Source organism: Lactuca saligna, chromosome 5 (genome assembly GCF_052625555.1).
Source record: "Lactuca saligna cultivar CGN05327 chromosome 5, ASM5262555v1, whole genome shotgun sequence".
Classification (NCBI taxonomy): Eukaryota; Viridiplantae; Streptophyta; class Magnoliopsida; order Asterales; family Asteraceae; genus Lactuca; species Lactuca saligna.
This window is the reverse complement of record NC_136421.1, coordinates 262,056,491-262,082,476: the sequence shown is the minus strand read 5'-3', so window position 1 is coordinate 262,082,476 and position 25,986 is coordinate 262,056,491. Positions and strand designations below refer to the sequence as shown.

Below are 25,986 nucleotides of genomic sequence, written 5' to 3'. Positions count from 1 at the left end.
TAAATCAATCAAATTTATGTTCTAATCGGACTGAACGAGAATAAGACCCACAATCAAGAACTTAATTTAACCTTCTGGCCTAATTTCACATGAAAACACAAACAAAATCAATGTTATACCATCAATAAATGTGGATCTAGACTAGAAATAATTAGTTACATATCCAATACAATGTCAATTTTGGATATCTATCAGATGGAGAGATGAATGAGAAGGACATCAAAGATGGTGGTGGTAGTCGGTGGAAAGGAGGTTGCAGAAATCGATCTCTCGGATTGAAGTGGCGATGGTCATCAACGAGGAAGAAGGCAACAAAGGTGGTCATCGATGTAAGGGAAATCGGTGGTTGTTGCTGTCGTAATATGGAGGTTTGGCATAGGGTCTTGGTGATCGGAGGTGGTGGGAGGCGAGGGCTTTCAAGAAGTTGTGGACTTTGATGGTAGGGGTGACGGTATGGAGAGAGAAATAGAGAGAGAGGGAGAGAGAGAGAGAGAGAGAGAGAGAGAGAAAGAGAGAGAGAGAGAGAGAGAGAGAGAGAGAAGAGAAGGAGGGGGTATGTGGGTCCAATATAATTATTTATTTTCTTTTTCATTTAAAGTAAATAGAAAAAACATAAAAAAATATATCAGAAGGGCATTACAATCATTTCAATTTACTGAGGGACTAAAAACGCAACGAAACTACCTCAAAAGGATCACCTATCCAAAAAAGTTGTGGTTTGGACTAAAACCCCAAAAAAATGCATACCACAGGGACCGTTTTTGCAATTTTGTCTTATTTATATAACGATTACTTTTTTTTCTCGGGGAAGGTTTCCTGATGAGGGTTTTAGGGTTAATTTTTGTTCACCGACTAATCCTCGTTGTAAACATGAAGCAGAACCCTTAAATTTTACATTTTAATAAGAAAAATAATGAAATTAGACATTATAATTACAATTAGATAGATTTTTTAACGTAAATGTTTTAATCAAAATATTGGAAGTAACAATAAAAGGTTATGATATATAAATAATTAGATAAGATATTATAATTTCTTGTAGTTCTTTTAAAAACAATTATATTTAATAAAAACAGAACATCAGTTATTTCTATCATAAGTTTTAACTTTACTTACGATTTAACAATTTAACTACATAATTTTAATAGATATATTTTTAATAGAGTAACATCAAACCATACATTCAAATCCAAACACTTATTGGTTGATGGAATTATATAAACTCACATATGTTGTTTGATTTTGGTTAAAGATTATGTTAGAAATCACGGTTAATAAAGGTTATGATATTTAGAATTTGGATTTTGAGAAAATGATGTTAGAATTTTTTTTTTTTTTTTAACTATATTTTAAACATAAATGCTTAGATTACACGAAATTAATTCAATGATATTTCATATGAATGCTTATGAAATTAATTTAAGAATATTTTACATGAATGATTGCAATCCTTATTAAATTCGTATAAATACATGTGTGAAATTATAGTCTCTAAGAGAACGTGGAACATATGTGTACACTCATTATTTGTACCTATAGTTCCACCTCGATTCCTCAAATGGATAAGTGTACAAAATAGCAGTTAAATACGATTTTCAGATGGTTTTTGATAATTACCACTGAGAGAAGTCGCATTAGTCGTTAGGACATCGGTAGCAAGTGATACATTAATGATTTAATCGCTCATCAATTTGAAACACACCTAAATTTGGATTTTTTTATGCCAAATTACATCTTAAGACATACGATTTCTACAAAATACACAAAATGACATGTATGTACATTGTACAATGATGAAGTTAATTCCACTATACAAATACATAGCAAAGATACCATTAGGCGCCTCGAATCCCAAACATATCACTAGTCTAAATTGCTAACATTTGAGGTATAAAAACTCATTTCAATAAATAAATATGTAATCGACCAAGCCCGTACAAGTATCATGTCTTTAATTATTGAATAAATTTTATAGTCGAATCATAACTTCTAGAAAAATTATCTCCAATAACAATTAAAAGATGTAGCTCTTCGGACTTCGGAATATCAAATATCGTTGAACATAAAAAAAAAAATAATAATAATAAAAAAAAAAAAAAAAAAAAAACACGCACACAAAATGGTTCTTATGATTTACAAAATATACCAAATATAGTCCTACCTAAATTTTTTAACACATATGGTCCTTTTATTTTTAATTTCTTATATAGTTTTTTTTACTAACTTTGTAAAAAGAAGGGTTAAATGTTTGTGGAAATATCACTTTACCCTCTTTATGTAACACCCCTCGCTAGGGTCTAGTTGAAAACATGCTTAAGATAAAACATTGTAGAAATATTCATAAATCTAGAGTTTATGATTTTTGGAAAAACACTTTGGTTACAAAACAGTAAACTTAATCAAGTTTGAAAATTAATAAGGTTATCAAACCATGGTTTGAGTTCCCCATAAGTTGGGATCTTCATAAATCGGGGTCTTCTAAATTATCTTGCATATCTAATGTAACGTCCCAAAAATTAAGACTAAAAACTTCGATTTTTAAATTATTAAATTATTATCCAAAAGGCTATCATCAAAACCATAGTGAATCAAATTGTATCAATAACATCTAAATACATCAGAGTAATATAAAATGTGGAGCGATGTGGTATGTGCACTACAATCATCACGGGTTATTCCCTTTCAACCAGAAGTATCTGAAACATAAACAGAAAATTGGAAGCACAAAGTTTTATGAGTTCCCCAAAATACCACATACCATAGACATTAAGCATATTATGGGCCCAGTCTGTAACACCCTGTTTATTAAGTAGATGAATAGATAAAAAAATTAATTAAGAAAGAATAGTAGCCCTAAAATCCATAATATTCATTAAGATGTTGGTTTTGGAAGCCAAATGTTATAATTTGGATTATTCAGGGGCTAAAGGGTAATTTCTGAATTTGTTTTGCAAAAGATCCTCAAAGTGGAGGGCTTTTTGGGTAAATTATGGATCTTAGTTTGGATGGAACTTTAGGTAAAGGGTTAAGCATGTAAGGTGACCAAACATCAGGGACTATTTATGCCTATATGTGGAAATTAAGTATCTGGTCCCCTGTTAAACGACAGAGCGTGAGGGAGGAACCTGTATCTGCTCTTGTTGCCTCACCCGCATCATCAGATTATAAGGAGCAAATCCTTAGATGGAATGAAGGGAATATATGTCCTTAGGCGTTAAGAGAGATGGAGAGAGGGAGTAAGAGAGAGAGGTGTGAACGAGTTCCATGACCAAGAGGAATTCGGAGATGAGGAGGTTGCCGCCACCAGGCTATGGCGTCCTTTGGAGCTCTTACTGGAGTATTTGTTGAGAGAAAGAGGTGGTGGTAGACTAGCGAGAACGGAATCAATCCTTCAGCACCCACTCTGCTCGACACCGTGAACCCGATGGGGAGGCGTCTTCTAATGGTTGCGTTACTCTCCCACATTTACGTGGGTCTCCGATGAATCCCATATGTTCAGAAGTGAAACTAGGTAAGACTTGATTCACCCCTTTTTATTTCTTATATCTCATTGGTGATTTCGATTAGAGAAAGGTTGATTGATGGGTTTTAATCTTGTTCCTTTGGTCTAATGATTTTCCGGCAAGTTGTATTGCCGACGGCAGCGCTAAAAGCCATTAATGGCAATGACGATTAGTAGGGTGTTGACCTTCGTTTTGCTCTTGAGGAAATCACGGTGGCGCCTTCAAAGAATCAAGAAACGGGAGATGGATTTGATAGCCCCGTTCCTCTCTAGAGACGATGAAGGAGACTGTTGAGTGCTTCTAACCAACGATCACTGTGCGCAGGAAATGGGAGCTTCGCCGGAGGTGAGGCTACCACTGGAGTGGAAATGTGGAATTGGTCATGGAGGGAGGCGCTGTTTGGCATCGAAGTTGGGAGCGATGTAGGTACCGGCTCCCTTAACTCCTCTATTTGGATACTTAGGCCCGATTTCTAGTGGGATAACGAATTGTTTATTGGGCTGGTAACCAATTAGCTAGATGATGAAGCTATCTAGTATTGGACTTGGAATTTGGATTTGCAATAGCAAGGCCTTATTTTGGGTTAATTATATTTTTATCATGTGAATACTTAATATAGACATTGTTTATTTAATTAAGGTTTGGTGTAAGTACTTATATGAATATGGTTATTCAATGCGGACCGAGTAATATTAGCTAGCGACATTTAAATGTGATTTACGTTGAGGAGATTGCCAATTATATGTAATTGAGCTTATCTAAGACATATCCTATAACAAATGAGTGAGGGTGAAATAAGTCTACCCAAGCTGTTGGGACATTGAATTGATATGGGGTTAGACACCTTACTTTTAATCAAGACATTTATAATATTTTATATTAAACTGTGTATTAAGCCCAATCACACCATATGATTTATTTAGAAGAGTGATGGATTTAATGGATTAAGTCCTTAATGGGTTAAGTGAGAAACACGTAACCCTAATCGTCATTATATGTGAAACCCTAATTTCTCTTGGGTTTATTATTGGGCCTTTCTATTGGGCCTAAATGATTGAGATGATAATGGACCATCCAAGAACAAGCAATTGAACTAGAATAATTTAATGGGCCTGGGGTAAGGCCCGTGTAAGGGGTTTGGGCCCAATTTGGAAAACTGGGCCATAAATGAGCCATAGTTTGGGTCTTAATGATTATATAATGTTGGGCCTTAGAAGAAGACCATATATAGGCTTGGGTCCAATTTGGAAAACTGAGCCATATGTGGGGTATTGATTCCTATTTGACTTTGGGCCTACGGATTGGGCCTTGGGCTTGAATAAGCCAAGCTTGGGGTAATGTAGTAATTATCCAAAGTAAGTGTTCATGGTTATGTAGTGGGACCTAATTATTAATTGGGTTATGTTTTGATATTGACAGATCGTGAATCTGTCATCCAACAACTGGGGTTGAGTCAGCAGGATTTCAGTAGTACGGGGTTGAGTCTACGGGACTTCAGCAATGTGAGGTGAGTTACCTTTAGTAGCGGTGGGTCTACGGCCACAATACCGGCCCACCAGTAGGAGTTGTTGTTAGATGATTGTCTTTGTGATAATTGTCTATGTTTGCTACTATATGTTATGTTTATGTGCTAGCATGATATGATGTTATGTGATAGTGGTAGTAGGGGGTGAAATAGTCCACAGTTACCGGTCGAGAGGACCGAAGGGGAGCCTAGCACCCAGGTATGCTAAGCAGTATCCGGTCGAGAGGACCGAAGGGGAGGCCAGTACCCAGGTATGTTAGGCAGTATCCGGTCGAGAGGACCGAAGGGGAGACCAGTACCCAGATATGCTAGGCAGTATCCGGTCGAGAGGACCGAAGGGGAGCCCAACACCCATGTATGCTAGGTAGCATCCGGTCGAGAGGACCGAAGGGGAGGCTAGCACCCAGATATGCTAGGCAGTATCCGATCGAGAGGACCGAAGGGGAGCCCAGCACCCAGGTATGCTAGGCAGTATCCGGTCGAGAGGACCGAAGGGGAGGCTAGCACCCAGATATGCTAGGCAGTATCCGGTCGATAGGACCGAAGGGGTAGGTCGGGCACCCAGATATGCCTGACAGTATATGTATGTTATATGATCGTATGGTATGTAGTATGATGGGGGAACTCACTAAGCTTCGTGCTTACGGTTTTCAGTTTTGGTTTCAGGTACTTCGCGTTTAAAGGAAAGGAGTCGGCTTGATCGCAGCGCATCACACTATAGTTTTCCGCACATGAGATCTTTGGGATTACGCTCTGATGTTGTTTTATGATAACATGTTTAATTATTTCTACTTTGGTTTTGACATGACATGATAGTACAAATGTTTTATTACACTGTTGGTTTTATAATGACGTATTTAAAAATGAATTTTTGGCCTGTATTTTTGGGATGTTACACCGTCCGTCATCGGGTCCCGCTTAGCATCGCGCCCCGCTCAGAACAGATTTTTCAGTCATCAGACCCCACCTGACATAGGGCCCCGCCTGGTATACATAGAACAAATAAGCATATAATTATATAAACACATGCAATAATCACAAAGGTAAATAACATACAGGATAGTCATCGGGCCCTACCCTGTAAACATATAAACACATAATACATGCAAGAGTCACGCAGACAACTAACATCATACATGTAATAAACCTTGGGCCGGCATTGGTACCTTCGACCCGCTAAACATGGTGAGGAAACTCACCTCTAGCTGTTAAATCTCTCAAATAAATCTCGGTCTGCTAGTCAGGAAAATCCTCGCGCTTACATCATCAAATAATATCCTACTAATAATTGAATCTCGACCCATAATCAAGGCTCTAAGCTGCTTGTCCAATATCCAAGGTAAAAGAACATTTTACCCTTTTTCTTGATTGGCCCAACCCATTTTCTCAAAAGGCCCAAATTCCTAAATGTCATCACAAGGCCCAATAAGGCCCAAATTCCAAATTTGACCCAAAAATCATCATGGACCTAAACCCAAAAAAGTCCATAGTCTATCCATGGCCTAAAGTTAGAAGTCCAATAGCCCAACAAGGCCCAAATCATAAAAGCCCAAAATATGGCCCAAACTAAAGGTCAATCTGCTGAGTATGTGGGGCGTACTCATCTTGTATGCTTAGCGTACTCCTTCCGGGGCCAGTACGTGCAGCGTACCAGCTGGGTACGCCCAGCGTACTCCCCAGATTACCAACACAACCCATTAAGCACTTAATTGGTTAAACCAACATGCTAAACTCTCAGATCTAATTCTAAATGGCGACTTAATACATAAAGTTGACAACTTTACACCCATGCATGGATTAATAGGGGGCAATACTAAAAAAGAAGCTTAATAAGACTCTTAACACTTGCATGGACCAATATATCTCATAAAGTTTACATTTTCATGAACAAGGGACCTTCATAGAGCTAAGATCTAACATATATGGCTTCTGGAGTAGATTAAAAACTCAACTTTAGCGCAAAAAACCCAAAAATGCATAAATAATGCCCTAAGTAGGATCTAGCATAAAGAATCATCAAGATTGGAGCTTTTTACCTCAAATAACTTGCTAAGATGAAGATGACCCTGGATCTACAAGCCCATACTACTCCCAAGCAACCACCAAGTATTTTTTTTTTCTTCTTCACTAGAAACACCACCAAATCTCACTTTCAAGCTCAAAATTCACCAAAAATGCACTAGGGTTTCATTCTTATGATACAGGGTGATGGAGTTGATTAATAGAATGTCTAAAGGTGGTATAAGTTGCTTAAATATGGTGCAAGCCCTAAAAATTAAGGTTTTCCTCTGCACCACGTACACCATGCGTACTCCACGTACCCCCCGCGTATGTGGGTGAATCCTACATCCAAAAAAGAGCTAATACAGTAACCGTCCTTCGGCTCATTACCCCAAATAACTCCATGTAATTTTGCATTAAGGGGCTAAAAGGGGAACATACCAAATTACGAATGTTACAATTCTCCCCCAATTGAATCAAACTTTATCCTCAAAGTTCATTGCCCCAAATAACTCCAGGTAATGCTCCTTCATATCGTCCTCCGGCTCCCACGTCCATTATGAACCCTTGTGATGCTGCCACTGGACTTTTACTAACTCAACAACCATGTTCCTCAAGGTTTTCGTCTTCCGGTCAAGAATCATCACCAGTCTATCGATATAATTCAGACGGTCATCCACCTAAATATCCTCCAATGGAACCACCATGGAATCATCCACTAAACATTTCCGCAACTGAGACCCAAATTGAATGATGACCCAAATCGAATGATGACCCAAATCGAATATACTCCGCGCGTAATCCGGGGCAACTTCGTAATGAAATCCATGGTAATCTCCTCCCATTTCCAATTGGGGATATCTAACGGCTGCATCTTGTCGTAAGGTCGTTGATGCTCAGCCTTGAATTTCCTACAAGGCAAGCACCTCTCCACGTACCAAACTACATTGCGTTTCATACAGGGTCACCAATAATCAGAACGAAGATCTCTATACATCTTCTTCGCCCCGAGATGAATGGAAAATCTCGATTTGTGCGCCTCCTCCATCAAAACCTGACACCCACCAGCCCAATACAGAAACCCACACTCTCCAATGAATAGTCAATAACCCTCACTTATCGTAATCAAAGGCTGTTACCTAACCCACTATGCGTTCACTCTTCTGGAGCTCTTCCTTCATAGACTCAACCTGGGTCTCTCAAATCTGCTCCAAAAGTAGAGTAATCACGGTCATCCTAAAAAAAATATCCTTGATCGGAGTCACGAATGCCTTGCGGCTAAGAGCATCGACCACCAAATTGGCATTCCATGGATGGTAAAGGATTTCACAATCATAATCATTCACCACATCCAACCACCGACGTTGCCTCATGTTCAGATTTGGCTGATCCATCCGATACCTCAGGCTCTTGTGATATGTGTAAATAGTACAGTGGGGCCCTCTTTCTATCTGTTGCATAAACTAGAAAGATGACATACACACAGTTAACACGTTCGTCTTTTTTATTTATTCATAGGTTTGTTTTCTACACCACTCCAACCTCTTGCTTTGCATTTTATACGATTTTTGTTACTGTTTTCTTCTTTTCCCTCATTTTTTTCACCATTTTCTGTTTTTATATATATATATATATATATATATATATATATATATATATATATATAGCTTTTGTGTGCTTACTTTTTTCTTTAGGGCTATCTTGATGTTGATTTTGGGTTTTTATTGAACACAATTATGATATGTGTTGTTCTTGTCAACTGACATTCACTCAGTACCTCAAGAACATCTAACACCATCTTGCAAATACCATTTTTATGGTATCAACAGATGAAGATAGACAAAAAAGGGAATAAAAAAGGAGTCGATTTGCATCAGGTAGCAATTCAATCTTCAAATATGTTTCTTGCTAGATTTTTTTTGTTGGTTAGTGATGGAACAAGTAATATGATAGTTAAATATATCTCTTTTTTGTATTTGCTTTTAGTTGTAGAAAACAATAGAATATACAAAGAAGTTGTCGTCAAAAGATATTAGGTGAGTTATCCATAGTTCAGATTGATTGAGTAGTTGGTAAAAATAATATAAAAAAGCGGTCAACATTTATCTATATGATCATAAAAAATAGAAGTGGTCAAATAATTTTATAATTTTGCCTCTAAAATAAAATGGAACTTTTCTTTTGGACTAAAAAAGAGTATCGAAAAACTCCCAAAATAAGATGCCCAACACTCAGATGAACACGCTCATTAAAAAATAAAAAATGCTTTTATTTTTTTACTGTTTTTTTAATATATTTGTCCTATTTTATGTAGATACCAACAAATTTCTTTCATGTTGATCCTCATCCTAGAAACCTTGCAATTGGCTTGGATGAATAATGAATCATGAATCATTAATATACTATGATGAGGGAGATTAAATCCTTGACCATGAAAATTTTGATAGATCTTTTCATACAATTTATGAAAAAGTTGCAAAAAATGTATGAATTTATTTATTTATTTTTCTAATACTGTAAAACAGGGACACCATAATGTAGTTTTTTAGGTACTCGAATAGAATTTATATTTGGATTAAGATTAAAAAGTGTTATGTTATCATTACAGATTAAGAACAATTTCATAAGTCTTGAAGCGCTTCAACTCATTGGAGACATGTCGTCAATATGTAAAAGTTGAGAGAAGAAGTGTGAGAAAAATATTTGAAGCTATGGAGCATTTGAGGTTATTAGGTATGTATTGTATGTAGTTCTTTATTTTATATTCATATCATTAAGCCGTTATTAGATGCTTAAGCTATTGAGACAAAAAAAAATTGTAATGACTGTGTACTATCAAAGTTTATTATCAGGAAGATTTGGGATTTTTATGTATAAAAGGTTGATTATCAAAACAAAATATATCCACTTCTAAGAATTTTTAAAATTTATATATTTTTCAATATAACCAACGAAAGAATGGTGTTTTGTCATCAAGTTCCATTTGGCCTTATTTCTTACTTTCTTAGATAATATACCATCGAGATAATGGGATACAATCCCCTTCACTGGAATAAAAAACCAAGCGTGAGACACTATACTTGGGAATCTTTGTAGTTAGGTCATTCTTAAAATTCATACATTTGAAGACCAAACGTGTTCTAACCTTATTCCATAATATGTATGCTTTATAAAAGTGCAATTCTTATCTGATTTATATGGTTGTATAACTTTGTATTTTTTAACAGAAGCAAGAATCGGACATGATGAGAGCCGAAGTATGTGTAAAAGGGATATGAAAGTGGATGTTACCCAAAAATGGATGTTGGAAAATCAATTCCACATCCTTCACTTGCATTAACCAATACATTTGTTTTCCAAGATCCAATATAGTTAAGTCGGATGCATATGTTGTCAAAAAGGATCTCAAGTTTGGCTTATTTATTTATTTTTAATTTCCTTATAGGTAAATTGAGATTTACATTATTAAAATGATGTATGTGTGAAGTAAGTATGAACAAAGAGCATTTCTTTTTTGCAGCCATCTAAAGTTTGGTAAATGACCCTTTTACACTTATTTTTTAGGGCGTTTTATTTTCATTTTTTTGTAAAATCTTTGAACTTTTGCATTATAGGAGTATTGATTATGGACTGCACATCTATACGAATTATTCTAACTTCTTGACAGCTCAATATGAAATTACCTTATAGGAATTCGACATTCAAAAATCTTTTTAACTTGCCACCAAATGAATTTCTCATCGGTGATTTTGACATTCTCTCCATGAGAAAATTAGCCCTTCATGTATACTCGGACGGTTTGATTTGATTATGGACTGCACATCTACATAAACTGGTTCCTTATTATAGTTTGTAATTTCAATTTTGAAGAGTAGACTCTTCTTATATTCAAGAACTGTTGAGTTTTATGCCAACTTATTGGTACACAAAACAAGGTTTTCATTGCAACTGTTTTTTTATTCTTTTATTTGTTCTTGTAGTGTTTGATATAAAATTAGATGAGTTAGGCCAATGTTATGAGCTATCATTTAAGGTTTTATACCAATTGTAGCCTTGTACTCCGAATTTTTTTTTCATACAACAAAATTATGTTGTTTTTTCTTTTGTTTAATCCCAAAAAGAACTTAAATGAAAATGAAAAATAACAGATAATTCAACTACGAAAACAACTTATAACATTTTAGATTCTAAAGGATATTTGACAGTTTTCATATAGGTCACACTCGTGTTCTCCAGGTTAAAGTTTTTTGTCAACTCAAGAAAAATAAGTATTTTGCCCATTGATTAAAATTGACTTATATTTGGAAATATGTATAAATTGATACTAATACCGTTAATAAATGTTATGATAAACACACGACACACAAACACAAGAGTGTTGTCGTAACTTGAGTTAGAAATAGATTTATTTACAATATTCTTGAAAAAGCATTTATGTTATTTGCTTATGTCCAATGATCGTCGACACCAGTCTTTGGTAACTTCATCACCTTAGAAAGTTGAACAATAAAATCAGAGAGGAGGGTATTGTAAATATCATATATGTCTGGAACTAAGAAAATCAATGGGTGCAATAAAAAATGCAAAAGAGCTTGAAGGAATAATTCTTTTTGAAAGGTTAATTTTAAAAAAATATAACATGTTGCGATGAGTCAAATGTAATACTCATAAGAGTTTGAGGACCCTCCTACACCAATCATATTATTATTATTACAAATCAATAAAACATTAACTCGAAGAAAATATAAAAAATTGTAATTTTTTTGAAAAAACATGAACTTGCTGGAAGATGATTAACAAATCGACTAATAGCACTAAAAGCTCCAAATGTAGCACCAATTTGTATTGCATTAATTGATACATCAATAAGAAAGAAAAAAGACAACCGGCATTGGTTCCCAAACCTAAGAAGAGTATAAATTAAAAAGATATCATATTGAAGGTACTCATATGTGACAATGTCATCCAACTAATAAAACAAAAAAAAGTTGTTTACAGAGAGATCCTTCATCGGTTATAGATATTCAAACATTTCATTGTTTTTTTCAATGTTACCACTAAAACTACTTCTATTTCTATTACTTTCTTTAATTATTGTGCCAACTTTTTATATTTTGATATGTATTTTTTATATGTTACCCGCGTTTTATGCGGGTCATAATCTAGTAGAACCTGCAAACAAAAACAAATTTAGTAGTCATTAATTCAGTTCCTATATAAAATAGATAATTAATAAACTTAACTAACCATATCCACATCCTTCCATTTAGGATGGCCTCCGACACCATTTGCTATATTCCTAAGAAAGAAATGTTTTTCCGTTTTGCAAATTAAGTTCTCGAGGGAATATCGTCCACCTTGCGTTCGCCGACCGTCTTTCCATGAGCAAGTCACTACATATCGCAATATGATGTACATTTTAAGATACAAATATTACAGTTTTTATATAAATTATCGTCTAAAAATATAGTTAAAAATTATATTTAACGAATGTTACCTAAGAAAATAACCACTCAGCGTCAATAACTACACGTAGCCTCGACCAAAACTCCACATCCAATGTGAGCATATGCACCCTATGTTTGGTGTTTAGGTTGGAAGAGATCCTATTCCATTCTTTCTAAAAACTCAACACACTGGCAGCTTCAACACTGTCGAGCAGGAGATGATTTGAAACATCATTACTCTCTTCATTCACAATGTCTTCATTTGTTTTTTCAGGACTCTTCACCACTTTTTTTTCTTTGCTTTGGTGATTTTCTTCAATTTTAGTGTGGATTGCAACTAAAAAATTAACATGTTAAATAATTATCAATACGTTAATATTTTAAAAATACAGCAAATTAAAAATATGAGCTTTGTACCACTGTGAACGGAGTCCGATGATACCATGGAACACCCATCTTTCATTGCAGCCTAACAATAGGAGTCATTTCTTTTGTGTGATGTTCACCCACGTCCGATGACGGCTCAACATGCGTAGGTGTAGGCCCAAATTCCCCCTCCAAACCATGAGTACCTATATCATCATAGTCAAAATGTGTATCATGGTAATATTTTTCTTCCTCCTTTTCATTTATCATCTCTTCCTCCTCCTCCACCTCTTACCCTCTGTCTGGTTCAACATTTGTGTCTAGTTCATCTCTTGTTCTGTAATACACAGTCTACTTTAGAACTTAAGTCAGCCACACCGCCTAGTAAACGCTTCACTAATGCCTTTGTGCTTGTCTTCTTCTTCTTTATCAATCTTGATGTGTCGTTTGACATATAACGTGTTTCTATTTCAAGATGTTGCGAGGATGAAGTATTTGTGGCAGATTCAGTCGAACATGTTTCTATTTCGGACTTGTACATCCTTCTTCGAGCGGGCGAGGCAACATGAGGTGGACTATTTTCAGACACGACTATGTTGTCGTGGGGGAGACTCTACAGGGTTAAGAGTCCAATTGACATAACGAGCATAAAACGAAAACATCAACTCCTCCGGGGTTGCCATGACATTAATATGTTGGTTGTTAGACTGTAAAAATCAGATTGTTAGTTTAACATGAAAATACATTGGAATTTGTAAATATAGATGACTGTTAATATAAAAACCATACCACAGACACGTTCATTATTCGACACCATTTAACCCAAGATAACGATGTTTTACTTCTCCACGCCCTCACCCGTGACAATTCTGTTGGCATGCGTATATAAAACTTGATTGCCTTTGGGAACGTCTCCAAAATCCATATCTATGAAAAAAAAATGTAAGTATCGTTCTATTATACTATAAAAGTCATGTTGCAAACTTATTATATAATACAAAACGAAGTTCAAAATTTTATAATATAAAAAACTAAACAATGATAACTATTTAAATGCATTAGAAAGTAACCTAAAACGGAAGCATAAAACCGGGAACGGTATACTTGTGTACTTTCTTCGATTCGGGATTGGCCTGCTTCAATACTCTAAAATCTTCTATTTTCTTAAACATTCCACGCATCATACGCGAAGTATATTTACATAAATACGTACCCCATGAAAACCTGCAATTTCCAATTTATTTATTATAATCAGTGCATTGCATACTACTGCGGAAATGCATGTTTTAAATGTAATACTTGTTCCAATCATCTATATTATCAGCAAGCTTGTATACTACTGTTGGAATGCCCGTTTTAACGTCCCGTCCATGTAGACCCTTCAATATAAAAACAAGTTGGATAAGCATCACAACATCTTCATCTTGTAGTGCCAAATAATTCGGGGACATAATCAAGTCTTCTAAATCTTTCAGCCGCAAACGTGCATCAAGAATATCAGGGAACAAGCGAGCACGAAGATTTGAATATGACTGACCCTTTTCGTCATGGAGTAAATCCATATAAGGACCAACTTTTAAACCACAAATGAGAATATATTCAGTTTCACCAAAATTCAACTGGATCCCCTCTATATCAAACAAAAACCTCCCCATTTCAAATATTTTTTGACTCATTACTTCATGCAACATCATCATATGCATAAATAAGGGATCACCATGTGGGATATGCATCCCTAAGAATATTCCAAAGGGGAAAGCTTCGAATAATACTCGTTGTGATTGTGTTAGACACGAAAAAATAGTCTTTAATGATAGTCCCCACCACACCTTTCAAAGTTAAATCCGCTTTTTGATTGAGATCTTTGTGCTACACAACAAAAAAAATCTTATTTCATTTAAAACATTACTAATTGAAAATAAAAAACAAGCTTCCAAAATTACTTTTCTAATTCGATTTATGAAATAAATAACAACATACTTTTATATATAACTAAATACACAAAATTACTTCCAAAAACCAATTTTTATATCATTCTGCGGAGGCCTCTCTGCGGAATGACCTATAGCCTCCGCGGAGACATGCATTTTTTCGTTTATAACATTCCGCGGTGCACCCTCTGTGGACTGACATCTCCCTCCGCGGAATGGATCATCCCAAAATTCGTCACTGTGATTTGTAAACCTAAAAATTCTAAAAGTGTACACATATTCAATGTAATAAAATGGGTTTTCCTCTAATTTGAATAATATTCGACATTTTCGACATTAATTATTAGATGAGAATGTGAGAAATACCCGGGAACCGTATCTACCGGGCATAACATCGGGGATATCGTGGTCCATCGGTGACGGATTTCAAGTGCTTTATACTCGATTTCGCCTGAGTATTTCGTCGGAGTTGAAGTTGTTTGAGTATTCCGCCAGAGTTGAAGTTGTTGCCGGATTTGAAGTCTTCGATGATTGACTACGCGAGCCGATGCGGAGTCACGAACCCAAACGGGGACCAGTGGGGACCAAAAGAGGACCCGTCGATTTTGTCAGAAAAATGGGTTGAAATTACGAAATTAACCCCTCTTCGCGGAGATTTCATGGTTCCACGGAGTTTATGTCTGTAGCCGAAAAAATCTAATTTTATGACTAAATTTAAAAATTGACCTTTTTTTTTTTTTTTTTTTTTTTTTTTTTAATTTGTAGCCCTTTAATAAAATCACATAGTCAACTAGTACAATTTTGTGATTTCGACAAAACTAACGGAAGTTTGGTAACCGAGACGTCGAAAGGAGTGGGGGGTTTATGGAGGGCTTTAGGCCGAACAAGTCAAATGTTAATAGTATAGTTTCTTGTTCTTCAAGCTCGTCGTCAATGGCGGTCGTTCACTCTGCCCAATTTTCACATTAGCTTTGGTAAATAACCGGGGCAAAGCGACAACCATCACGGAATTCCAATTTCTTCACCATCGATTCAATCAAGTCCACATGTTGAAGGCTTTAAGGTCTTCTTCGTGCTTACAACAAGCTCGATTTACCACAGGAGCTTCGTGTTTACAGTATAATTCACGCCATGTAACCAAATTGACTTCATCTTTTAATGGCGTGCTGCGCTCTGCTCTAGCGGATAAAAACCCTAAGTTGTTTCAAAGAGTGTTTTTCTGTTCGGATTCGAGTGATGGATCTGGTCCCGGGCCCGTATCCGCCATTGAAGAAGTCGAGTCCAAATCTACAGCGGCAATTGTTCCCACATCTATCAAAAAACCAGATGACTTTCTCACGGTTATCCCCTAATCGACTTGCTCATGTTTTTCTCTACTAGATTTATTTCATTTGCAAAATTAGAGATGCATTTCTGCTTGAGATATTGGTAATGTTTGTTTGACTGCTAGTTGGGTTGTGATTGATCATATCAGTTGCCAAAGTGATGACCTTAATGGATGTCGTGTGTATATGCCTATTCGATCTGTTACATTTGGAGCCATACCTGTCCATAAATAAAATTGAAACCATTTTCAATGTTCCAAAAAACTGAATCTTTCATCTTCCTTTTCTATTTGCAGGTATTAGCATTGCCATTGTCACACAGACCCTTGTTTCCAGGATTTTATATGCCAATATATGTTAAGGATCCTAAACTACTAGCAGCATTGGTAGAGAGTAGGAAACGACAGGCTCCTTATGCTGGTGCATTTCTTGTAAAAGATGATCCAGGATCTGAGGCCACAGGTTCAGATACAGAGAAGAACATATATGCACTAAAAGGCAAAGACTTACTTAATCGCCTCCATGAAGTTGGTACACTTGCTCAGGTATTTGTTGTGATGGAACTATTGTTAATCTATTATTCTAAACTTGTTGAGATTTTAAATAACTTATAACACCAGTTATCAACCAACATTTGATTCTTCTAATTAGATCACAAGCATCCAAGGAGAGCAGGTTGTTCTTATTGGTCATAGGCGGCTTAGGATAACAGAGATGGTCAGTGAAGATCCCCTTACTGTCCAAGTGGATCATATCAAGGTAACATCACATCATATCCTAAAATATATGGAGATGCAATAAGTTGGAATCTAATTTCATCATTATCATACTCTTTGGTGAAACTTGAATAAGGATTTTCTCTGTATTCCAGGATTTACCATACAGCAAAGATGATGATGTCATAAAGGCAACTTCATTTGAAGTGATATCAACCCTTAGAGATGTTCTCAAGACAAGTTCTCTTTGGAGGGATCATGCTCAAACTTACACTCAGGTTATTAGCTGACTTTTTTTAATAGTTGCACTAATTATTGAGAACAATAACTATATTTCTGAATTAACTTTTTTCTTTCTTTGTTTTTTATTTTTGGTTGAATTGCTTATTTTCTGCAGCATATGGGTGATTTTAATTATTCAAGATTAGCTGACTTTGGTGCTGCAATATCTGGTTCAAACAAAGTACAATGCCAGCAAGTGCTTGAAGAGCTGGATGTAAGTCACATTTAATGTTCCATAAAGGTTTTCTGCTTCTTTTTGCCTGAGTAAGTTTCTCAGATATTTTTTTCTCATTTTTACATTATATTCAATCTAGGTTTACAACCGGTTGAGACTTAGTCTTGAGTTATTAAAGAAAGAAATGGAGATACATAGGATTCAAGTAAGTCCTGGTAGCAATTTTACTTATATATTTCTTTTAAGAAGTTATTTATTTCTTGATACCATTTTTTTGTTTTACTTTTAGGAATCCATAGCAAAAGCTATTGAAGAGAAAATAAGCACCGAACAACGCCGTTACTTGTTAAATGAGCAGTATAAGGCTATAAAAAAGGTGGCTTCTGTTACTAATTCTTAGTCTCTCCATTTATTTGTCTTGTAGTATCATTGTTCTTTATGCTTCATTTTATGTTAGTCTTGTGTTGTGAGATTATGTATGCTTTCACAATTTAATATGATACATGATACCATTCTACAGGAATTAGGGCTTGAGACAGATGATAAAACAGCACTTACTGGTAAATTTCTTCTATTTGTTTATATGGAATATTATTTTTAACTAAATAACTTATAATCTTGAAATTATGTACTACAGATAAGTTTAGAGACAGAATTGAGCCAAACAAGGATAACATCCCACCTCATGTTCTGCAAGTTATTGAAGAAGAATTGAAAAAACTGCAACTTTTAGAAGCCAGTTCAAGTGAATTCAATGTTACACGTAATTATCTTGATTGGTTGACTGCCTTACCATGGGGTAACTACAGGTATGTTAACAAGCCTTCTGCTTTTGACCAATTATGTTATAAGTTATAAGTAAAAGTTGACTTTTTTAACCAACTTCAGTGATGAGAATTTCAACGTTGCACAAGCTCAACAAATTCTTGATGAGGATCATTACGGTTTAACTGATGTTAAAGAGAGGATACTGGAGTTTATTGCAGTGGGAAAACTAAGAGGAACATCACAAGGTTATTATTATTATTATTTTTTCAACTATGCTTCAACTGTGAAATGCAAAACTTAAATTATTTATTTATTTATTTTTGTTGCAGGAAAAATCATCTGCCTTTCTGGTCCACCTGGAGTGGGTAAAACCAGCATAGGTCGTTCGATTGCACGTGCTTTGAACAGAAAGTTTTATCGGTTTTCTGTTGGTGGATTGTCTGATGTGGCTGAAATCAAGGTCAAAAAGAGTTTTCATTAATACAATTGAGATTATTAGAAGTGGAATCTTTTGTATTAACATTTGAGATTGTTTTATACCAGGGACATAGGAGGACTTACATAGGTGCAATGCCTGGGAAAATGGTGCAGTGTCTGAAAAGTGTGGGAACAGCAAACCCTCTTGTTCTCATTGATGAGATTGACAAGGTATAAATGTTACATTTGTTTTAAATTGTTTCAAAATCGTTTGGAAACGGTTTTTAGAACTCTGGGATGATAATTTTTTACATGTTATGTTGGGTGCAGTTGGGTAGGGGACATGCAGGTGATCCTGCAAGTGCTATGTTGGAGCTGCTTGATCCAGAGCAGAATGCAAATTTCTTAGATCATTACCTTGATGTTCCAATTGACTTGTCAAAGGTTAGTGTCTTCATTTAGCAATTAATCAGTTAGTTAAGCATTCCTATAAATTGTAATTGGACTGTGAAATATATATGGTGCAGGTTTTGTTTGTATGTACAGCAAATGTGGTGGAAACTATACCCAATCCACTCTTGGATAGAATGGAGATAATTCCCATTGCTGGTTACATTACTGATGAAAAAATGCATATTGCCCGTGATTATTTGGAGAAGACAACCCGTGATGCTTGTGGCATCAAGCCTCAACAGGTCTCTCTCTCTCTCAAAAAAAAAAAAAAAAAGATAGTAATATAAATTGATAATGAATAACTGATCTCAATTTGAAAATATTTCAGGTTGAAGTAACAGATGCAGCTCTTCTTTCCTTGATAGAAAATTACTGCAGAGAAGCAGGGGTTCGAAATCTCCAGAAACAAATCGAGAAAATTTACCGCAAGGTTGACTTCATATTTGATCATTTTAATGTTTCAAAAGTGTGAAATAGCAACTTACTTTCATTATTTTATTTCATTTTTCCTATTACATTTACAGCATTGTAGTTTGAATTATCCACCCAATTATAGCAATATCATCTAAATACCAACCAATTTTCACAAGCTATAATTGGATATACTACTTTTCATTGAACAATGTCTTGATAAGAAAAAAAAAACTTAAAAGTACAATGCACACAAATAAATGAAAGTACATTTCTATTTCTTGTAGATTGCTTTGCAACTAGTCCGACAAGGAGTACAAAAGGAGCCGGAATCAAGTGAAACTTCATCTGATAAGCAAATCGAGAGTGCAACCGAATCAAACGAGAGCAATGATGATACTACTACAGAAGAAGCTGAAGTTGTTAACATAAATGATTCAACTACTCTTGCTGATGGGGCTTCTGCTTTAAAGGTAACCAATTCTATCATCCTACTTCCACTCTCCTTCATACTTTGAAAGTACATTTCTGATTTTGTGATTATTCGTATTCCAGGATACGGAAGCAACAATTACAATAGATAAAGTTTGGGTGAATGAAGATAACCTTGCAGACTATGTGGGAAAACCGGTTTTCCATGCAGAACGCATGTACGACCAGACCCCACTGGGAGTCGTCATGGGCCTTGCATGGACCGCAATGGGTGGGTCCACCCTTTACATAGAAACCACCACGATCGAACAAGGTGACGGAAAAGCTGCCCTGAATCTAACCGGGCAGCTTGGTGATGTGATGAAGGAAAGTGCCCAGATTGCCCACACTGTTGCCCGAGCAATATTAGCGGGAAAAGACAAGGAGAACAATTTTTTTGCAAATTCAAAGCTTCATTTACATGTCCCTGCTGGTGCTACACCTAAAGATGGACCTAGTGCTGGCTGCACCATGATCACTTCCATGCTGTCTCTTGCAATGAACATGAATGTTAAGAAGGACCTTGCAATGACTGGGGAAGTTACTCTTACAGGAAGAGTCCTTCCAATTGGTGGGGTACGTATGCGTAAATAAATTACTAATATTGATTTTTTTTTTTTTTTTTTTTTTTGCTTAATGGAGACGCGGCTTATTTTTTTAGGTGAAGGAGAAGACGATAGCTGCAAGACGTAGTGGTGTGAAAACTATAATATTTCCTCTGGCTAATAAACGAGACTTTGATGAGCTGGCACCCAATGTGAAGGAAGGACTTGATGTCCATTTTGTGGATGATTACAATCAGATATACGATTTGGCTTTTCATCACACCCAAGAAAAATAGGGAACCAATCATATATCATTTTGGTGATGATTTATTTATCTTTCCAATCCCCCGCATACAGACCTCTATCTGACCCGACTTTTTTTTCTTTTTTTTTTGCATATACTTGTTCTATTGTATTTGGTGCACTTCAATTTTTTGAATGTTACATTATTACAATTGTAACATCACTAACATGCATGATGATGGCATTCAATGAGGATGCTAAATAATGTGGTTCCCTGAGTTCATCTTATCAAGTTCGTTGTGTCTTTAATTATATCGCATCTCTCTTTAACAGATTAATGAGACCTTATGTGCAACTAAGACCAACCAATGATAGAGAATCAAATAAAAATATGATCAATGAATGACTTATTAAACTTCGTTATGGCAAGAGAATCAAATAACTACCAATTCCTATATGTATTATTTAAAGAAAAGACTAATCTTTATAAATAGTCATTGTGTTTCTTAGAATATCAAGTTTAGGTCCTAATTTTTTCAGTTTTATAGAAGGTCTGAGTGGTTTCAATTTCTATCGTGATTAGTCCTTTGCCTATATAAAAAAAAATTATACCAATTTTCAATTTATTTTACATATTCTTTAAACTATTTTAATTAAAAGAAATAGTAAAAAATAAAATCATCCCATCTACCCCTCTTAAAGTTTTTTTTGGTTTTATCTAGGCGTGAAAAAAAACCGAACGGAAAACCAAAAAACAACAAAATAACCGAAAAACCGATACTGAAAAAGTGAAACCAAACATAAAACCAATGGTGCGGTTTTAATTAAAAAAAACGCAAATTGTGGTGCGGTTCGGTTTTAATCCGTATAACCGCACCATAAAAACCAAATAACCACAATATATATATATATATATATATATATATATATATATATATATATATATATATATATATATATATTGAATTTATATTTTATATAATGGTGATTATAAAAATCTAGAAATAAATGAAAGTCAACAAAATTTTGTACCATTTTTGTCACACCCCTGGCCAAGGCGGCGGAACATGCCAGGTTGTGCGTTGTGCGACTGAGCTCATGGATCACAGGTAAATTAAATATATAACACAAGTATAAGAAAAAAACAAAACAACATTTGTATTCCATCTTATTGTAATACCCTGTTTTGAATCGTTTCATAATTCGGGATCGTGACCAGAAGACTAGTTATCATAAGGCTTCGGGTGTAACATCCCAAAATACGACACAAAAATTTTTGTTTAATAATTACTAAAAACATCATGTCAATATCATAAAATAACACTCATACGTCAATATCTCAAAACCATAGCAAAGTATTACGAGAAAACTGTATCAAGACTGTAACAAATCACATCTATGAAAAAATAAAACAACTCCCAAGACAAACTAAAGTTGTAGTGTGTGCGATGCCATCAACCCGAACTCTTCCTTTTACTTGCGGAAGTACCTGAAACCAAAACTGAAACTGTAAGCACAAAGCTTAGTGAGCTCCCTCAAACTACCACATACCATACAATAACATATAACACATACTGGGCCTTGCCCACTGCATCGGACCGAAGTCCGGAACTAACCAGGGCCTTGCCCTCTACATCGGACCGAAGTCCGGGACTAACTGCATTGGACCGAAGTCCGGAACTGTCTGGGACCCTATCCCCTGCATCGGATCGAAGTCCGGAACTAACTGCATCGGACCGAAGTTCGGAAACTAACTGAGCATAACATAGCATAGCATAAACATATCAACTAGCATGAACACATAAACTGCATATTGCATCGGGTTGTAGCCCGGAATACATAACACATAAATACTATCTGAGCCACGAAGGCATCAAACATTCTAACTACTGCATCGGACCGAGGTCCGGAAACTACTATTAATTAAACGGGCCGACATTATGGCCTTAGACCCGTTCCTACTGGGAGGAAACTCACCTCGTAATGCTGAATGTTGAACTCCTGAATGAGAAATCCCTGACTGCTACTCTGGCTGCTTCCCAGCTATCATGGGAAATAAAATACTAAATCAGAATAGGGATTCCTTTATGGATAAAATGACCATTTTACCCCTACTATGGTGTGGATCACAAACATGGCCCAAAACCTTAATTCCTTCTAAGTCCATCCATGGCCCCACTATAGGCCCACTAATGGCCCAATTTGCTATATTGGGCCTAGAACTCTTTTATTGGGCCTTACTCAAGCCCAATACTAAATCCTTGGTCCTTAGCAACTGACTTCTGATGGGCCATAAAGGCCCAAGGACCCTAAGCCTAAAACCCTTCCCACACCGAGGCCCAACACTCGAAGCCCAAACTGGCAGCGTACGCGAGGCGTACACCAAGGTACGCTGAGCATATTGGTTGCTGGCTTGTACGCGGTGCGCACTTCCTTGTACGCCCAACGTACAGCTCTGTTAAGCCAACATCTCATTAAGTGCTTAATAATCCGATCCAGAAGCTACAACTCCAAATCCTAAGCTTATTCCATGACTTAAGCCATAAAGTTGCTTACTTGATGGCTTACAAGTCTCATAAAGGCTCAAACTTCCACAAATAACATTCTACTTCCATAAAGCTAACTAGATCTCATGCATGGTTCCATATAAGCCACAAAGATCAAAACTTTACTGTTATGGGGACACTTGAGCTTCAAGGATAGCAATCCCAAGCTCAAAAAATGAAGTTGCAAGATAAAGGTCCTTCCTTTGGACCTAAAAGGTCCAAACTTCCAAAAAATCCTAGATCTAAACTTACAAGAGGAAAGTTGGAAGCTTTATACCTCTTTTGAATGCCAAATGAAGGAATGATCCCAGATCTATGAGCTCAAGGTGCTCAAGTTCTTCTTCTTCCACTTCTCTTCTTCTCCTTCTTCACAAAAATAAGCTCAAAGATCAAACACACACAAGCAAGGAGCAAAGGGGGCGAACTAGGGTTTCTCTAGAGTGAATGATAAGTGAGGAGGCCAAATGGGAGGCTATAATGGGGTTTAAATACGCCTCAACCCTTAAAATTAGGGTTTTCCACCTGGTCGCGTACGCTGGGCGTACCATAAAGTACGCTGCGCGTATGCTCAACCTCCCAGCGTTTCATTTAAGCAGTACGCCCCGCGTACGGCTTATGGGCTGCTTACACTTCGGCCCAAAAAATAAAAGGCCCACTCTCAAGAACAATTCAATTATAGCCCAAAATACACTGAAGAATTAAATAAATATATACCTCGGAAACGATCGTTACATCGGGCCTTAGGGGAAAGAGAGACTTATACCCCTTTGGATGTGGGTAATAAAGATTAGGTGATTCGAGAGTTCGGTTGGTGCTTTTGGAGCCCAAGGGTATAATCGTAAAGTGATAGTTCGGGCCTTTTATGAATTTTAGATTTAAATTCAGAAAGTTTTAAGGAAAATGAGAGTTGATAAAGTTGTAGAGTTTCTCATTACCTTTCTGTGGATATAAGGATCGTTGAAATGAAGAAGTTATAACTGTTTGCAGTTATGATGATTTTTGGGTTAGCTGCGTACGTTGGGCGTACTAGGGTATCCCTAGTATGCTGGGTGTACGCCATCAGTGCCCCAAACCCTATTTTCGTCGTTTTAGCCCTATTTAAGCTCCTTAACTTCCCTAAACTCACTCCATTCTCAGCCTCCACCTCTCCAACATCCTCCCTTGAAACCCAAACCCTAGTTTGAGCCTTATGAGCAGAAAAGAAGGTGTTTTAAGTGCTTTAGAGTGTTCTTAGTGCACCTTAGAGGTGAAGGAACTCATTGAAGAAGCGTTGGTTGGATTGGAGCTTGTAGTTCCAGACCTTGTTCACATTGATCTTTCTTCTGGAGGTATAAAGTTTGAATCTTGATGATGAAATTGTTAGATCTAGCTAATTTTGGGTGTTATGAGTTTTTGGTTACTTTAGTGCATAAAGTTTAGATCTTGAAAGTTTTTGACCTTGTTATGGATAAAGTTAGAAACTTTATCCATCTAAATATTATATTGATTCAAATCTAAAAGCTTGAGACTTGGACTTAATAGATTAAGTTGGAAAAGATGCATTTTTGGTCCATTTGAGACTTAAAGACTAGATCTTGGTTGGTCGGACCATTCTAATGTATAAAGTTGGAAACTTTATCCATTATGGAGTTATTAGGAACCATAAAAATATTATCTTTATGGGTTTTGATGAATCATGCTTAAGTTGATGTTCATATTATAAGTTTAGATGGATAAAAATGGATTTGGGTCCTATTCAGACATGCAGAGGAATAAAGTTGGCAACTTTATAGATTAAGACCTTATTTAGAGGTGAAAGTTGGATGAGACCTGTGGACGAGGCTCGTATGATTATGATAGTGTAGATGAGACTCGATAGAGATCGGTTGGAGCAAGGTATTGGATTATGTTTAGAGTAGAATAACTATGTGGCCAATAATTGGTTTTCGTGTTATTTTTAGGCTAGGGTAGCCTTTACTAATTAGACTCATAGTAGGAGCCTGGTGGTTGGAGCAGGTGTGAGACTGTCAGTCTCAGTGGTGGATTGGGAATTTTATATCTCAGTTTAGTGGAAGGTCGCTGTAGAAGCAATTATTTTTGGATAAAATTCAAGTGTAAATCTTTGGATTTCGGAACGTGAGTTATGTTCCCAGTTGACACAAGGGGTTGAGACTCGTCTTGGGGGTCACCTTTGTTTTTATGAAACATCTTTTCAACAACATGGTATGGTGAGGATTCTGTTTGCCAAAAAATGTCATATAGATGATTTAGGACCGGAATGGTTTCTTTCATTTTAGATTGCAAAGATATGTCCTATTGATAGTATTTTAGAATGGTTTTGCATGTTAGGAAGTCGGATAAGGTGTTGGATTCCTAGATATGATCTGAGTAGTGATGATTGTCCTTCGTTGGTTAAGGTTAGTGGGAGTAAGTATTCGTTTGTCGTAAGTATGTGAGTTCTACTAAGAATGAGTTCGATTATTGGAAGGCCACCGTATAATGGGGTCGACTTTCATCAGGGATCTGGAAGAGTTGGATGTTATGGGATTTTGGTCACTTTAGTTTAGATCTGGAAAGTTTGTGACCTTGTTATGGATAAAGTTGGAAACTTTATCCATATAAACATCATATTGATTCAAATCTAAAAGTTTGAGACTTGGACTTAATGGATTAAGTTGGAAAATATGCATTTTGTGTCCCTTTGAGACTTAAAGACTAGATATTGGTTTAATGGATAAAATTGGAAAATTTATCCATTATGGAGTTATTAGGAACCATAAAAATATCATCTTGATGGGTTTTTATGAATCACACTTAATTTGATGTTCATATTATAAGTTTCGATGGATAAAAATGAGTTTTGGGTCCCATTAAGACATGCA

The 25,986-nt window shown here is 36.1% G+C and overlaps 1 protein-coding gene and 1 long non-coding RNA gene across 2 annotated transcripts; both read left to right on the top strand.

The window, feature by feature from the left end:
• The first annotated feature begins 3,122 nt into the window (after nucleotides 1-3,122).
• LOC145047617 (uncharacterized) lies at nucleotides 3,123-4,141 on the top strand. Its single transcript, XR_013682296.1, has 2 exons — nucleotides 3,123-3,511; nucleotides 3,627-4,141. It is a non-coding gene; the product is annotated as an uncharacterized LOC145047617 (long non-coding RNA).
• An 11,514-nt stretch (nucleotides 4,142-15,655) lies between these two features.
• On the top strand, nucleotides 15,656-20,888 carry LOC145047615 (lon protease homolog 1, mitochondrial-like). Its single transcript, XM_078995918.1, has 18 exons — nucleotides 15,656-16,113; nucleotides 16,395-16,643; nucleotides 16,750-16,857; nucleotides 16,970-17,092; nucleotides 17,212-17,310; nucleotides 17,411-17,476; nucleotides 17,561-17,647; nucleotides 17,792-17,831; nucleotides 17,909-18,080; nucleotides 18,160-18,284; nucleotides 18,369-18,499; nucleotides 18,583-18,687; nucleotides 18,787-18,900; nucleotides 18,984-19,151; nucleotides 19,238-19,339; nucleotides 19,608-19,793; nucleotides 19,876-20,367; nucleotides 20,453-20,888. The coding sequence occupies exons 1-18, from the start codon at nucleotides 15,820-15,822 to the stop codon at nucleotides 20,630-20,632; spliced, it is 2,841 nt and encodes a 946-aa protein (XP_078852044.1). The 5' UTR covers nucleotides 15,656-15,819; the 3' UTR covers nucleotides 20,633-20,888.
• Nucleotides 20,889-25,986: the final 5,098 nt, after the last annotated feature.

Excerpts from the sequence above, each read along its gene's own strand:
- LOC145047615 (XM_078995918.1), top strand. The coding sequence starts at position 15,820 with ATGTTGAAGGCTTTAAGGTCTTCTTCGTGCTTACAACAAGCTCGATTT. Across the intron at positions 17,093-17,211 it reads ATGCTCAAACTTACACTCAG|CATATGGGTGATTTTAATTA; the intron begins GTTATTAGCTGA and ends TATTTTCTGCAG. Across the intron at positions 19,340-19,607 it reads TCGAGAAAATTTACCGCAAG|ATTGCTTTGCAACTAGTCCG; the intron begins GTTGACTTCATA and ends TATTTCTTGTAG.